The 16598-nt window shown below is 35.3% G+C and overlaps 1 protein-coding gene and 2 non-coding genes across 15 annotated transcripts in view; 1 reads left to right on the forward strand and 2 right to left on the reverse strand.

The window, feature by feature from the left end:
* Positions 1-111: 111 nt before the first annotated feature.
* LOC140637479 (U6 spliceosomal RNA) lies at positions 112-218 on the reverse strand. The gene has a single exon (XR_012034580.1). It is a non-coding gene; the product is annotated as a U6 spliceosomal RNA (small nuclear RNA).
* A 3024-nt stretch (positions 219-3242) lies between these two features.
* On the forward strand, positions 3243-3346 carry LOC140637482 (U6 spliceosomal RNA). Its single transcript, XR_012034583.1, has one exon. It is a non-coding gene; the product is annotated as a U6 spliceosomal RNA (small nuclear RNA).
* Positions 3347-10145: 6799 nt separating this feature from the next.
* SENP6 (SUMO specific peptidase 6) overlaps positions 10146-16598 on the reverse strand; it is a 118062-nt gene continuing 111609 nt past the window's right edge. For all 13 annotated transcript variants that reach the window (XM_072832311.1, XM_072832307.1, XM_072832310.1 and 10 more), the window contains 4 exons: positions 15895-15983; positions 13675-13743; positions 13425-13575; positions 10146-11306 (listed from right to left, as the gene is read on the reverse strand). In XM_072832311.1, the coding sequence (XP_072688412.1) occupies positions 11097-11306; positions 13425-13575; positions 13675-13743; positions 15895-15983 (519 nt within the window). In that variant the 3' untranslated portion in view covers positions 10146-11096. The remainder of the gene's footprint in view (positions 11307-13424; positions 13576-13674; positions 13744-15894; positions 15984-16598) is intronic.

Genomic DNA, 16598 nt, shown 5'->3' on the forward strand with positions numbered 1-16598 from the left:
TCTGTGATATCTCTCCTTTCTCCTTTAATTTGTTCCTCTGTAAATTGGGAGTAATAACGTATGTACCTCATATGGTCATTGTGAAGAATGAATTCATACATTTATTTATTTTTAAATATGGAACGCTTTATGAATTTGCGTGTCATCCTTGTGCAGTGGCCATACTAATCTTCTCTGTATCGTTCCAATTTTAGTATATGTGCTGCCGAAGCGAGCACGAATTCATACATTTAAAGAGATTTATGTATAAAAACTTATGAAAAACTCTCATTTATATAAAGGAGATAATAATCTTCATTATTTATTCTCCATTTCATTTCTCTTATTCTCATTTTATTGTATCAGATATCTCATTATTTATTCCTTGATCAGACTCAAGAGTTTATCTTTTAAAAAACCATTTGTGATGTTTTTTGTGACAGGAAATGGCAGTATGGAGGGAGTTCTAGTTCATTAATTTTTATCTTTCTTAATTTCCTCTTCTAATTTTTTGGGGAAAAAAGTATTCTGTTCCTAATTTTTTTTAAGATTTTATTTTTTAAGTAATCTCCACACCCAACATGGGGCTCAAATTCACAACCCTGGGGCAGCCCGGGTGGCTCAGCGGTTTAGCACCGCCTTCAGTCCAGGTGGTGATCCTGGAGACCCGGGATCGAGTCCCATGTCTGGCTTCCTACATGAAGCCTGCTTCTTTCTCCCTCTGCCTGTGTCTCTGCCTCTCTCTCTCTGTGTGTGTCTTGAATGAATGAATGAATGAATGAATGAATGAATGAATGAATGATCTTTAAAAAAAAAATTCACAACCCTGGGATCAAAAGTCTCATGCTATTCTGACTAAGCCAGATAGTTCCTGTTCCTGTCTTAAATGTGAGCTTTTATTTCCTTTCTTTTTCTTTTTTGGACTTAATAAAGGTGTTTAAGTCTATAAACTTCCTTTAGTTATAGCTTTGACTAAGTCTTAGCATTATTAGGTATAGTGAAGTAATGAGTCGGCCAATTAAAGAAATAAATATTTAGTAATACTATAATTTAACATGACAAGCTATTTGTTCTACTATGAAAAGGATTTTTAATAAATGATTTTAGTAAATGGTGCTGGCACAAATAAAATTCTCAAGAATATAACATGTTTCTCTTGTATTATGCATAGATAAATCCCATAGTTTTATTAGTTTTTTTAAAAATTCTTGTGAGAAACATATAATTATGTATTATCATTTGTCAAGATGGAAATTGTTATCCAAGATTGAAAACTCACAAGATGCATAAAAATAAAAATTTTGTTAATGAAAAATACCAAGTATATAGACAATAATTATGAAAAGATACACATATAATGACAATGTAATATGCAAAAGGCTTAAGTATTAACAGAGAAAGAAAAAGATTACTACTACTCTAATGGAAAAGTGGACAAATGATAGGCAAGGCCATCCCAAAAAAAAAAAAAAAAAAAAAAACCCTCAAATTTAAAGTACAGATTAGGGAAGTACAAATCAAAGTAATAATGAAAACAGCTTGGGATGCCTGGGTGGCTCAGTGGTTGAGCATCTGCCTTCGGCTCAGGATGTGATCCCAGATGAGTCCCACAATGGGCTCCCTGCATGGAGCCTGCTTCTCCCTCTGCCTATGTCTCCTCTCTCTCTCTCTGTGTCTCTCATGAATAAATAAATAAATTCGTAAAAAAGAAAACAGCTTTATATGCACAAGACTTACAAAATTAAAGAGAGCTATGATACCTATTGCTGTTGGGGATGCAGAAAAAAAAATTGTATTTTAATAAACTGCTGGAGGAAATGTAAATTCTTACATGCCTTTAGGAAATAAGCTGGTATCTATAAAAATTAAAAATACATATTATCTTGATCCAGCAGTCCCTGGGAATAAATTCCAGAGAAATAAAACTACCAGTATATAAAGAAATAAAAACAGAAAAACATGTTACATGCTCACAGTTGCAAAAAATTGGAAACAAAAGTGAATGCCTATTAGTAGTGTGATAGTCACTAAAACTGCTAAAAGAATATTTGTCTTATTCTGGAAATATGGTAAGAGTGAACTTCTTTGTTCCTTTTGAAATTCGGATTGTCACCTAACTGGTTTAGGCCAGTGCAGTGCGAGTGAAGTGATGTGCCACTTTTGGGTAGAAGTTTTAAGTCTCTGCTGCTCACCGGGTTCTCGTCCCTCTCTGTGGTAGCCATTGAAACCTTTATCAGTCTAGAGCTTCATCAGCCTAGTAACTGAGTAACTAATGAGCAGAACTCCCCTGCCTTCCTCATTTAGACATGGAGTATGACCAAAGAAGGAACTTTTTTGGGAGGGTAAGCTGCTGAGATCTTGGAATCATTACTATAGCACTAACAAAGCATATCAGGACCAAAAGAATACGGGGATAGATAAATAATGGTCCATCATATAATTGACTCTGACTTTGATTATACTAGGTAGCTTGGATAGATTTTAATAAGATTGGGATGCCTGGTGGCTGAGCGGTTGGGTATCTGCCTTCAGCTCAGGGCATGATCCTAGAATGCCTGGATCAAGTCCTGTATCAGGCTCATTGCATGGAGACTGCTTCTCCCTCTGCCTATTATGTCTCTGCCTCTCTGTCTCTGTCTCTCATGAATAAATAAAATCTTTAAAAAATTTTCGTAAGATATTGCTGACACAAAAGAAAGATACTGAAAAGTGTTTATATTATTATCCCAGTTTTTATAAGGAAACGATACATCTTTATACATATATTACTATATGTAGAGATTAAATGAATATGGGGAATAATATGAAAGCATACAAAGTTGTTGAAATAGGTCATAAAAGAAAGATAAATCCAGACTATAGTAAAGAAGAGGAAAGCTATGTGGTGTGATCACATGCCTCTGTTATTCACATTTAATTATAAATAAAGTATTACTGAATAGATATGATCAAGTAATTTCACAAAGTATTTCATTGACTCCAAGATGCTTTGATGCTTGGAGCTTTCTCAGTCTTACCTGCATCAAGAGTTTTTCACACACCTGACTGAAAATACTATCAAGAAGAAATACATCAAAAGTGTGGTCTTGCCAGGAACTTGGAAATGCAAATTTACAGGCCCCACTGAAAACAATCCTGAATCAGAAACTGAGGATGGGGCCCAGTAAATGTCTTTTATCAAGACTTTTAGGTGATTCTGATGCAAATTTGCCCCTTGCTTGATAAAATGTAGCTTTAATTCAGAGGTAAAAATGTTTTTTAGTGCTTGCTTCAGCACACATATACTAAAATTGGAACGATACAAAGAAGATTAGCATGGCCCCTGTGCAAGGAAGACATGCAAATTTGTGAAGCGTTCCATATTTTGGGGACGCCTGGGTGGCGCAGTGGTTGAGCATCTGCCTTTGGTCTCCCAGGATTGAGTCCCGCATCATGCTGCCTGCATGGAGCCTGCTTCTCCCTCTGCCTGTGTCTGCCCCTCTCTCTGTCTCTCATGAATAAATACAATCTTTAATGTTTTTTTTAAAAATCACATTTTAGAAATAATGTAAATCATTTTAACACACCATTCTCTTTGCTAATTCCATTTGGCAAATGCTTTTCTTACTTTGAATATAAATTCCCAATGATCAGATCTGATTGGCTTTGTTTTTCTAGCTCATACCACTATAAACTAACTTTCCTTGTGATTAGTTGTCCACCTTAAACCCAAATTAGCTGAGACAGAAGGAAATGGATTGAAGAGAGCTAGTGATACAAAACACAGCTACGTTACAGGTGCTTTGGGCAGTTTCTCTAAGAAATATGTTCGGAAATGTTAGGCAATAATTGACCTAGTAAAACTGTTTTAATTTTACATTGATAGTTTTCCTGTTAAGACAATAGAATACTGATATTTTATGCTAATTTTACTTTTTATTATGTTTATATTTTTTAAAATGTAACACTTTGGTTTTAAGTTTTTTTAATGATTTTTTCTTTGGTAGTTTCATATGCTTTGTAAATAATTTTGTTTTTAAAATCTATTTTATTGGGCAGCCCCGGTGGCACAGCGGTTTAGCGCCGCCTTCAGCCCAGGGCCTGATCCTGGAGACCCGGGATTGAGAGGCTCCCTGCATGGAGCCTGCTTCTCCTTATACCTGTTCTCTCTGCCCCCCCACCCTGTCTGTCGTGAATAAATAAAAAAAATCTTTAAAATAAAATCTATTTTGTCAATAATGGCTCCAGCTCATCATTTTATGCCCGTTTTTCAGTTGTATATTACATTTACATTTAAGTATTTCTTTCAACTTTGCACCTTAAACATTACTAAATTAGGTTTCTTTTCCATTTTTTTCAAGTAGGCTCTATGCCTAACATGAGGCTTGAACTCAAGACACTGAGATCAAGAGTCACACACTCAACCGAACCAGCCAGGCACCTCTATATAAGTATTTTTGATAATTATTTGTTCATAAAGAAAACCATAGTTTTGACTGGAACAAAGGAAATTCTTTCCTGTTCTTGTTGTATGTTTTTTTCTTTTTAAGTAGCTCCACTCAACATGGGCCTCAAACTCATAACCCTGAGATCAAGACTTGCATGCCCCACTGAGAGAGCAAGGCACCTCTTGTTGCATGTTTCTAAAGGAGCATTTCATATGAAATTTCCAAATAATGTCTGATTATTTTAGCATTCTTATGATCTCAGACTTAATTATATCCTACATCCTAGCTATAGTAATTCATAATTACTATAGTACATGCTTGCACTTATTCTTGGCCCCCTTTAACACTTTCATTGCCACCATTGGGATCTTGTCAACATTTATAGTTGATCATGTTATTCCTTTGCTTAAATTGCTTCAGTGACTTTTTTAGTGAACATGTCTTCAAGGCTCTGCATGATCAGGTCCCAGCCTATCTTCCACCTTACTCTTACCTCCAGTAATACAGGCCTTCTTTAATTTTATTTTTTAAATTATGAAAATGCTTAAACATATCAAAAAATAAGCTCTATGATCCCCATGCAACAATTTCCAGTAAAGATTTAGCCACATTTCATTTCTAAGAAAACACAAACATCTTATTTTCATCTTCTTTTATTTAGCCAGGCTAACTTAGGTCTTAGGGTAAGATGGTATGTCCAAAGCCCAGCCTTGCTGGGGAAACTATTTCTTTGGACCTCAGTTGATTCCTCTGTAAATTGGGAGTAGTAATAGTACATACCTCATCTGGTCATTGTGAAGAATGAGTACCTACATTTAAGGAGCTGAGAACTCTGGCATATATAGCAGGCGCTTAATAAATGAGGTCATTGTTATTTAGAAGTCATACATCTCTATAACTCAGGGTCTTTCCTCAGCCTACAAGTACTAGTCTTCACTTGCCCTCTCAGACTTTCAGTTTGTCTACCAATAATTTAAATTCCCATTTTCAGGGAAGACTTGTCTAATCTCCCCAAATGAGGCTATATTGTCTTAATATGCTTTATGCTTTTCCTGCATGACACTTATTTGAAATTATTAATTTGTGAGGCTGATTAACAAATGTCTTTCCATTATACTGGAAGGAAGCTCCATGAGGGGAAAAGATGGTAGAAGATGGTATCTGTTTGGCTTCCTCTTTTAAAGCCTCAACATAGTATAAAGTAGGTACTCAAAAGACATTTATTCAACATTTAAAGATCAGTTTTTCTAATTTGTTTTGGATCAAATTATCAGTATGTTTACTGCCAATTAGAATAAATGTAGTAAGTTTTATAACAGGCTTAAACAACTTGTTTCCAGCTATTTGAGTTATTAAAAATATTGAAAGTATATTTAAAAAGAATTCCTTTATGGCACACATTTCTAAAGGAAATAAAATGCTTCTAGGTATAAAGTTTGCTGCTGCAGTTTAATTCTAAAGTAAATGATGGAGTAGAAGTCACAGGAGGTGTAAGCTACCAGTTAAATGGTTCAGATATAAACAGAAGTTAAGATCTTCAGATAATCTTTCAATTTACTTTTCTATTTTTTTAAGTTTAAGTATTCTCTACACCCAATGGGGAACTCAAACTCACAACCTTGAGTTTAAGAGTCACATGCTCTTCCAACTGAGACAGCCAGGTACCCCCCCTTCACTTTCATATTTTTACAGTTTTTACCTGTGAGTTTAGGGGGCTTGATGATCTTACAAAAGATCATCAAAATCTGTTTTCCTAATAAAATGTGTATACAAGAACTAAATTTGTATTTTTTTCATTACAATGATAGAAAAATGCTTCTCATGAAACTTCATTTTCCCAAGACACTAGTCACCTATTTTCAAGTTTCCAGATCATATATCCAATTATCAGTAAAATATAAAAAACTAACCTAAGTTTCAAAAGCCCCTTGTCTTAAAGTTCAGTTCACAGAAACCTCAAATAATTAAACTCTGTCTTTGGTGGGTAGTATTTATAAATAAGTTTGGAGAACCAGTCCAGGAGAGAGAAGACATGGCCAAATTCTATTATCTAGCATGCTGTGTTCTGGATCTTCCTCTTTTGTGTAATCATTTTGCAGATTAGCATATTAAAAGCTCCAGGAAATGTGTTCAACTGCTTTCCAAACTTATTTGATGATGTAACTTAGAACTATGCCTCAAAACCAGAGTTATCAAGCACAATTCTGAGAATTGCTAGTCTGGCTGAACTAGTTAACTAATCCAGAATCCTATTAAAAATATAGAACCTTGGGGAGGTCTGGGTGGTTCAGTGCTTGAGTGTCTGCCTTTGGCCCAGGGTGTGATCCTGGAATCCTGGATCAAGCTCCCTGCATGAAGCCTGCTTCTCTGTGTCTCTCATGAATAAATAAAATCTTAAAAATAAAAAAATAGAACCTTTATTATAGCAGTCCCATAACTCCTGGTGACCATTAACAGTTCACAAGCCAGCCACTTAGTAAATTCATTTTAGAATCTTATTAAGAGTTGATGTGTTTTATCTTAAAATTTGCAGAATCTACTTACATTCTTTTGAAAAAATGAGGTATCTGCCAGTCTCTAGACTTTGAGTAACTTAGTAATTTCCTTTATAATTCTTCAAGATTTAGTAACAGGAATTTAACAACCTCACTGAATCAAGTTCTTAATGAGAATTGGCAGAGAGGGGTTAAAGTGGTATCTGAAAGCATTTGAGAGCAGAAAATGCAGACAACCCTTATTACCGTTAGGGCCAGCAATTTGAAAGCTGTCAGGAATATATATTGTAAAAAAATCCTTTTAAATCAGTGGTTTGCATACTAGAATTATTCAAGGAATTATCTGAAAATATATGGCACTACTGGGGTTTAAGGTACATTACGTAAAGTTCTCACATTTCTAAGTAAAAATCCTTGTTTTGGGTAATATGTTCCTCACTGTAATATTTGCAATATGGATAGTTGAACTGTTACTTGTAATGAATACAGTAAGACCTCTAAACTTCTAAATTTTCTGTTTCAGGCCATGGGACTATGCAATCCTCCTCTGAGTACATTACACTCTATTTCCTTAATAGTAGTTTAGGGTACTCTACCATTATTCCTTGATCTGGTTTATCAGAATTAAAATGGTAGGACTATTTCTCCCCAAGGTACACATTTGTTCCATTTGATTAACTAATACTTCCTCTGTGGTTAAAGTCAAGTTTTGTAGAGCAGTTTTCATAACCCTTTTTTCTTCATCCTGGAGTAGAAAAACCAACAAGTGTACTAAAAGTCCTGCTGGAGCATTTCTAAACATTCCTTAGATTACATGTCCCTATACAGTCTGGTCTACCTCTGTGAATTCAGTTGTCTTACTGGCAAACTATCCATTTATATTCACTTGGCTAGACAGTCTGTAGTAAAGCCCCCAGAATAATCTCCTTCCTCTCCTTTAGTTCTTAAAGTGATCTACAGTGTATCTCTTCTAGACACACAAGCACTATGTTACCTCATCTCTTAAGGGTTCTGTTACTTCTTTTTTTTTTTTTTTTTTTTTTTTTATTTATTTATGATAGCCACACAGAGAGAGAGAGAGAGAGGCAGAGACATAGGCAGAGGGAGAAGCAGGCTCCATGCACCGGGAGCCCGACGTGGGATTTGATCCCAGGTCTCCAGGATCGTGCCCTGGACCAAAGGCAGGCGCTAAACCGCTGCGCCACCCAGGGATCCCGGGTTCTGTTACTTCTAACTTATTCTTCTATCATTATATTCCAGTAGTTTTTGTAATCTCTACCCCCAACATAGGGCTAGAATTCATGACACTGCAATCAAGACTCACACACCCTACTGACTGAGCCAGCCAGGTGCCCCTATATTCCAGTAGCATTACTCCACCAACCTTAAATTGTGTATATTAAAATATATTCTTTATTATTCTTGTTCAGTGAATTGAGACTTTAAGTTCAATTTTTGATTTCTAGGAAACTGAAACTTGTTATTTATATTATATCTTATAGTCTTTAGAGATCATAGATAGCTTTTTAAAGAAAAAAAAATACTGAATTTATTTTGGTGAATTAAGAAATAATTTAGATAATTATTTTATCCTTTCAAATAAAACCTCCTACTAATTAACTAATACTTTAAGCACAGATTACTATGCTTAACTGATTTAGGTTTATTGGAACTTGAAATAATACCATTAAGTTTTTAGCTGTCTTGGCAACATCAAAAGGAAAGGACTAGTTAAATGCCACCTTTGCTCCTAAACTACCAAGGGCTAAAACACATACAAATTTTATGGCAAGTAATCTAAAACTCTTCTAAAAATGATTAACTGTTATTCTATCCAACAAGAAAACAAATACAACAGATCTCTTTAATTAGTTAAGACACCAGATACTCATCATGCAGTTTCAGTGTCTAGTAACAAACCTCTAAACTATAAAATTTGTTTCACAACTTCTAAGTAGTAATAACACATTTTAAAAGGTTGATATCCACTGTAAACTATATATAGAAAGACCAAAGTACACAATTATCAAGAGAATGTGCATGTACATAAAAGATTCCTAAATCTGGATTTGGAGCTCAACCTGGCAGTCTCTAAAGATTGTACATATAACAATGTCATGAGCATCAATTTCAAAAATAGAATTTTGCATGGAGTGGGAGAAATATAATTAAATAGCTGGATACTCTACCTCTACAAAGTTGATAGACATCAATCTATATTTTTCATGTCAAAATGTGATTGACTTGGGTTGGCCCAACAAAGAAGTTATCATTTTATCACATCAAAAATAAGAGTGCAAACGTAACCATGAGAAATTAAAACACTTTAGTTTTTTTCAGTACTTTCAAATTCTGACGAAACACAGTACACTAAAAAATTAAATATGCCAATTTTGCTTACTGCTATCAGATTTTTAAAATGATTTTCATTTTTTGGTCCATGTTCAGTTAGTAATTAAACTCTTTTTTTTTAAAGTAGGCTGGCTCCTTGCCCAGTGTGGAGCCCAATGCAGAGCTAAAATTCTGACCCTGAGATGGAGACCTGAGCTGAGAACAAAAGTCAGATGCTCAACCAGCTGAGCCACCCAGGCACCCCAAACTCTTAATTTTACTTTTTCATATCATACCTAAGCTAATAGCTCTAGGGTATTCCCGAAAAAGAAATAATGTAATCTGAAACGGAAAATGTTAAAATATTCAAAGTAACAAATCTGTAATTGATACCACTAACAGTGACCTTCCTTACGCTTACATTTTAATATTTCCCCTGATGTGTCTCAATAGATTTCTTTTTTGGTTATTGTTAACAACACCCCCATCCACTCCAAACACACCCATGGATCTTACTAAATTCAAGAAAATAGCCTGAAATGTTGGTCACAATTGCCAGATTTAGCTAGATTAAAAAAAAAAAAATTGCTGATAAAAATGGCCTTCATTTTATTCCCAACTACTTATGTTATACGTGCATTTTAAAATTACTTAACAAAAAATGCCTTTTAAAATATATTTTTTAAGTCTCAAAGTTAATTTGAAAGAAATGTGTAACATTTCATTTGAAAATAATAGTTTCAGTAGATATATGCACAATCCCTACAGGAGTTGTAAATGTGTCATCAAAACCACCACATTTTAGTATTTTTAAAGGGGAATTCAAGGTAGACTTTTTTTCTGTATTATGCAACTGATTTAAAGACAGTACTTTTACATGTAAAAATAATTTACACTAAAAAACTCAAGCACAGAAGTCTGATACTTTGTTTATCAAAATAACGAGAACAAAATGAGCAATGAAAAAATAGCAAAAGCCATTACAAAAAATAGTAAATTCCTATTTAAATTCCTGTGTTCACACAGATTAAAAATGTTTATTAATTAACTATATCACACAGATTATAGCATACTTTAAGCTATAATATAGAAAGGTAACATGGGATATTTGAAATTTAAGCTGCACTTACCAAAATAGTTTTAACCTGAGTCTTTGATGTCTTCAGAAATGTACTTGACAATAAGGTATGATAAAGTATAATTACTATTTAGTAGTATAATTCAAGGTTATTTTTCTTTGAATTTCTCTTAATACTGCTTCTTCTTAAATATTTGTGTAAAATTATAAATATTATTATACTTTTGGAGTTCTCTGGATACAAGGGAATATACGAATTAAAAAGCTGCTATTTTTTCCCACTATACAAGCATATGATGTCTTTCTTGTTCAAAATGCCTTATACTTATCATATTTTCGTATTTCAAGTTATTTTAGAACAAAAGCAGGTCAAAAGATTATCATAGGTACTTGAATATTCCCATGAAATGTCACACCCACTAAGGAATTCAATACAAGTTCACTAAAGAATATCAAATTAATCATTTCCTCCTATAAATATTTTCTTTTTATTTATTTTGTGTTTAGAAGTTGCAGTTTTAAGTACTATTAACAGAAAATACATAACAAAAGCTCCTAACAAGTGAAAAAAATAATTATAAATGCTGGAAAAATTGGCCTCATTAACATATTTACAAACTTTTACTTAATACATACTCCATTGGAAATTAATTATATGACATTTATACAAGCATTAACATTTCCAGATCACTCTGAGTAGTGAGCACTTCAGTTCTTTACTGTCTATACCCAAAGTTGAAAGTCACTCAGTTTCTGAAGGCAATACTGACAAGCATCAGAAATGGTTCAATCTGAGACGCTATTGACACATTGTTCTGTTCCTTCACCTAAAGATGTTTCTGTTGAATGAGCGTCCTTATGCTTTTTTTTCTCTTTGCTCTGATCTTCCTGAAGCTTCAGAATTATGTTTCGGATTTCTTCTCTCTTTGTTCTCATTCTTGGGGGAGGAAACCAGTTTGCCAAATTCATAGGTAGTTCAAAATTGAGAATTGGATTCTGGAAATAAGAATATTAAGTGCACATTAGAAAATTATAATAAATTTTAGTTTCAATCACAAAAGCATTCTAGACTTACAAATGGAAAATCAATAACTCATTTATTAAGTACTTATTTTCTATCTCATGCCAGATATTATGCTAGCCACTGGAAAGACTGAGACAGTTTTTGCCCACAGATCTTATAGTTTAGATCAGGGGTCAGCAAACTACAGCTAGTGGGCCTCATTCAGCCAGCAACCTATTTTTGTAAATAAAGACTTACTGAAACACAGCCACAATAATTCATTTACATGTTTTCTGTAGATGCTCTCATGTTGCAGTAGCTGAACACAGAGTAGACAGAAATTGTATGGCCACAGAGCCTAAAATATTTACTAGTTGGCCTTTTTACAAATGGTTTGCAGAACATAGTCTAGATAGACAGGTAACAATTAAAACAATGGAAACAACAAGTATTATGGCAGTGAAAACAGAAAGTCCTATGAGAAAACATGTGTGGGGGCTTAATGCAATCCCAAGAAGTGATATTTAAACTGAGACCTGAAGAATGAGTAGGAGTTAGTCCAATAAGGAATTAAAGCAGCAATTGGGAAGAATATCCTAGGTAGGAACATAGGTATCAAGGCCTAGAGGCAAGAAAGAACATGCCACAATACAAGAAACTGAATGATTCAGGTGGCTGATACACAGAAGCCTAGAGTAAGAACAATAGGAAATGAGGCTTAGAAGCTTGGGCAGAAATAGGGTCACACGGGCCATGTGAAGGATTTTCATCTTTAACCCAAGAGCAACAGGCGTAAAATAATTAGATCAAAGTTTCTAGAAAACTGTGAAAATCAAAAGGCAACAGGTTTAGAGACTAGTACAGCAGTTCAGAATGGTGATGCCAGTGTACTGGACTTAGAAAGCAGCAGCAGGAATAAAGAATTGCACATATATGACATTAAGTAAGTGACAGAATTCACAGGACTGAATGCTATTATGGTGATGGATGAGGAAGAGGAAAGAATCAAGATAATTTTTTTTTTAAAGACGGGAGTTATCTTTTTTTATTTAAAGATTTTATTTATTTGAAAGAGAGAGTGCATGCGAGCACAAGCATGAGCAGCGGGGAGGGGCAGAGAGAGAGGGAGTTGACTCCCTACTGAGCAGGGAGCCTGATGCAGGGCTCCATTGATACCAGGATCCCAGGATTATGACCTGAGCTGAAGGCAGATGTTTAATCAACTGAGCCATCCAGGTGCCCCAGGAGTCAAGATAATTATAAAGATTATCCAAGAGAGGTATAATATTATACTTCTGAAGTCAAAGGAAGAGAGCATTATGAAGAAGGAATGGTCAACAGTGTCAAATGATGCTGGGAGGTCAGGAACAATTTCAATAAGGGTGAAAGTAAAGCCAGACTACAGAGATTTGAGAAACAAGTGGGACTTGTAGAAATGAAGACAGTGAATACTTCTCCATAAGTATATCCATAAAGGGGAGAAAAGAGGATAAAAGTCTAAATTATGGGAGAGATTTCTTAAGATGGGAAGATTTAGTGGCAAAGGAGTTGATTAGAGTGATGAGGAATGAAGTCAACAAGCCTTGGATTTGATAAAGTAGTTTTTTATGCTTTAAAAATTCTCCAATTTTGGATATTTTGCTCCCTGGAAAAATTTTTGAAATGATAGTTTTCAGACTCTTTAAAATATTTCCTTATTGTGTTTTTTGCATTAATATAAGGTCAAATACAGTTGACCCACGAACAACATGGGGATTTGGGGTTCTGACCCTGTGTAGTCTAAAATCCACATAGAATTTTGACTCCTGAAAACCTTACCTACTAATGGCCTACTGATGACTAGAAGCCTTATCAATAACATAAGCAGTCAATTAACATATATTTTTATGTTATATGTACTATATTATTGTATTCTTACATAAAGTAAGTTAGAGAAAAGAAAATAATATTAAAATCCCAAGGAAGAGAAAAATACAGAGTACTGTGCTGTATTTATTTAAAAAAAAAAAATCTGCATAGAAGTAGACTCACATAGTACAAACCCATGTTGTTTAAGGGTTCACTATACACTATTTTATTTATTATATCAGATCCAACATACTGAAACCCACCTCAAAAAAGCTCTCTACATACTGTAATACATATACACCACAATCACTGAAGTTGTTTTGCTGGGGTACTTTTGGATTAGAGCCTTTCATAACATCTTTGGAAAAACTTCTTTTGCTTCCTTTTTTAACTTCCCATTCCACTTCTAAATACCTGCAATAATGCACAAATAGTAAGAATATACATGTATAAATGTACATAGTCCCTCATTCCCACCAGAATGCAAAATACAAATTATGGTTTTGAACTTACTCTCTTAGAATTTTTACAACATTTGATCGAGAAGGGCCTCTAAGTGAATCCATCAGTAGGATACAAGGTCTGTGGGGTGAAATGAACAAATGTTAATACTTTATAATGGTTTTTTAAAAAGATTTTTTACTTATTCATTTGAGAGAGAGAGAGCGAGCATGAGCAGGGAGGGGGATGGTCAGAAGGAAAGGGAGAAGCCAACTCCCTGCTGAGTGGGGAGCCTAATGGGGGGCTCAACCCCAGGACCCTGGGATCATGACCTGAGCTGGAGGCAGACGACTGAGCCACCAAGGTGCCCCAATACTTTATGTTAAAAAGGCATAAAAAGATGAACACCAACAACAGAATTTAAAATATTTAAAATTCCCTTGCCTCAGTAAAACTTAGGGGAAAAAAATCTTATAGATACATATACCCTAACAATACCTAAATATCCATGGTTATATTAAATACCAAGTTATAGAATATTAATTGAACCATATCTTATTATGAACATGTCATTAAAGTTCTACTCTTGGTTCCTTAAAAGAAAACAAAATTTAGTAAAAATAACTCTGAAAATTTGAGTATCTCCAAATGCCAAATTACCAAAAGTGGGACCATACAAAGTAGAAATAATTATATTAAAAAAAAAAAAGATTTTAGTTATTTGAGAGAGAGAGTGAGAGAGAGGGCATGAGCAAGGTGGTGGTGGGGGGAGGGCAAGAGGAAGAAGGAGAAGTAGACTCCCCGCTGAGCAGGGAGCCCAATGCGGGGCTATATCCTGGGACTCCAGGATCATGACCTGAGCCGAAGGCAGGGACTTAACCAGCTGAGCTACCCAGGCCCCCCAATTCCACTTTTTTTAAAAAGATTTTATTTAGGGACACCTGGGTGGCTCGGTGGTTGAGCGTCTGCCTTCAGCTCAGAGCACGGTCCCAAGATCTGGGGATCGAGTCCCACATCAGGCTCCCTTCATAGGGCCTGCTTCTCCCTCTGCCTATGTCTCTGCCTCTCTCTCTCTGTGTGTGTCTCTCATGAATAAATAAATCTTTTAAATATATAACTAAAAAATATTTATTTATTTATTTGAGAGAGAGAGAGCATGAACAGGGTGGAGAGGGAGAAGTAGACTCCCCGCTGAGCAGACAGCCCAACACGGGGCTATATCCTGGGACCCCAGGATCAAGACCTGAGCCGAAGGCAGACATTTAACCCACTGAGCCACCCAGGGACGCCCCCCTCCAAATTCCATTTTTAAGTTTTTTTTTTTTTTTTAAGTATTCTCTACACTCAATGTGGGGCTCAAATCCACAGCCCCAATATCAAGAGTCACACACTCTTCCAATGAGCCAGACAGACACCCTGAAATAATCCCCATTTAAAAAAAAATGTATGTTTATTTGTGAGAGACACACAGAGAGAGAAAGAGAGGCAGAGACACAGGCAGAGGGAGAAGCAGGCTCCATGCAGGGAGCCTGACGTGGGACTCGATCCCAGGTCTCCAGGATCAGGCCCTGGGCTGAAGGCGGCACTAAACCACTGAGCCACCTTGGTTGCCCAATAATCCCCATTTTTAACTAAAACCTATTATAGATAACAAAACAGGTAATCATCATATAGAAGAATTAGTTTAGGGTCACATGGCTGGCTCAGTCAGTGGAGGATACAACTATTGATCTTGGTCGGGGCTGTGAGTTCAAGCCCCACATTGAGTGGAGAGATTATTTTAAAAAAGAAAGGAAAAGACAAGACGAGAGGAGGGGAGGGGAGGGGAGGGGAGGAAAAGAAGAAAGGAAAGGAAAAGGAAAAGGAAAAGGAAAAGGAAAAGGAAAAGGAAAAGGAAAAGGAAAAGGAAAAGGAAAAGGAAAAGGAAAAGGAAAAGGAAAGGAAGGGAGGAAGGGAGGAAAGGAGGAAGGGGAGGGGGAGGGGGAAGGGGAGAGGGGAAGAGGGAGGGGAGGGGAGGGGAGGGAAGGGAAGGGAAGAGAAGGGAAAAAAATAGTTTAGAATCCAGTATTTTCTGCAAGATTCCACTTCACACTCAAACAGAGAAATGACTACCCATTCTCCCCAACTGGAGCCCTGGACACTAGGCAATTCTCATTCACCCTGACAGTCTTTGTAACTTTTAAGGGCTTGTTTAAATAAAAACTATCCAGTTATGTTTTATTCTATGAGGATATGTAAATAAAATTTTAAAATTTATTTATGCAGTTTGCAAGATATAAAATTAATGCTTACTGTTTACAGATAGTAGGCTTTAAATGCCACTGTCCTATTTCTGAATTGCAGTTGTCGTCGGCAAGGAATCCATCATCACTGCTATCATCCTATAAAAGACAGCCTGTTAGTAGTGAAAATATACAATCTAAATAATTAATAACCTCACATAATAGCACTACCGATGATAAAAAAGATCTTTGTAACAAACATGTAAATCTTTTCTATTTAATAGTCATCAGACATGAGAAAATGTGGTCACTTGATGGTAATTATCTAATGCCACAGCACTGACATTTTAATGAAATCACTGATCAGAAGTCTATGAAATATTGTTACATCTATTTTCAATGTAAAAGAAAAATTTAAAGACTAAATATATTATGATTCATTCTTCTTCAATATTACTGCTCTGATTTAGGTATTTCTATAAAAATTTAGTTTTTTGGTTAAGACAGCTGTTTTCGTTAGGAACATAAATGACATATTATTCTTTGACATAAATAATTTTTCAAATTAGAAATACTTAAAGGGTTTTCAGAAAACCTCCTTGACAGAATTATATATGCACTTCACTTAAGACAACTTTTTTTTATTAAAGATTTTTTTATCTATTTATTCATGAGAGACACAGTAAGAGAGGCAGAGACACAGGCAGGAGGAGGAGAAGCAGGCTCCATGCAAGAAGCCTGATGCGGGACTCGATATGGAGAATCCAGGATCAT

This window comes from Canis lupus, chromosome 7 (assembly GCF_048164855.1).
Source record: "Canis lupus baileyi chromosome 7, mCanLup2.hap1, whole genome shotgun sequence".
NCBI lineage: Eukaryota > Metazoa > Chordata > Mammalia > Carnivora > Canidae > Canis > Canis lupus.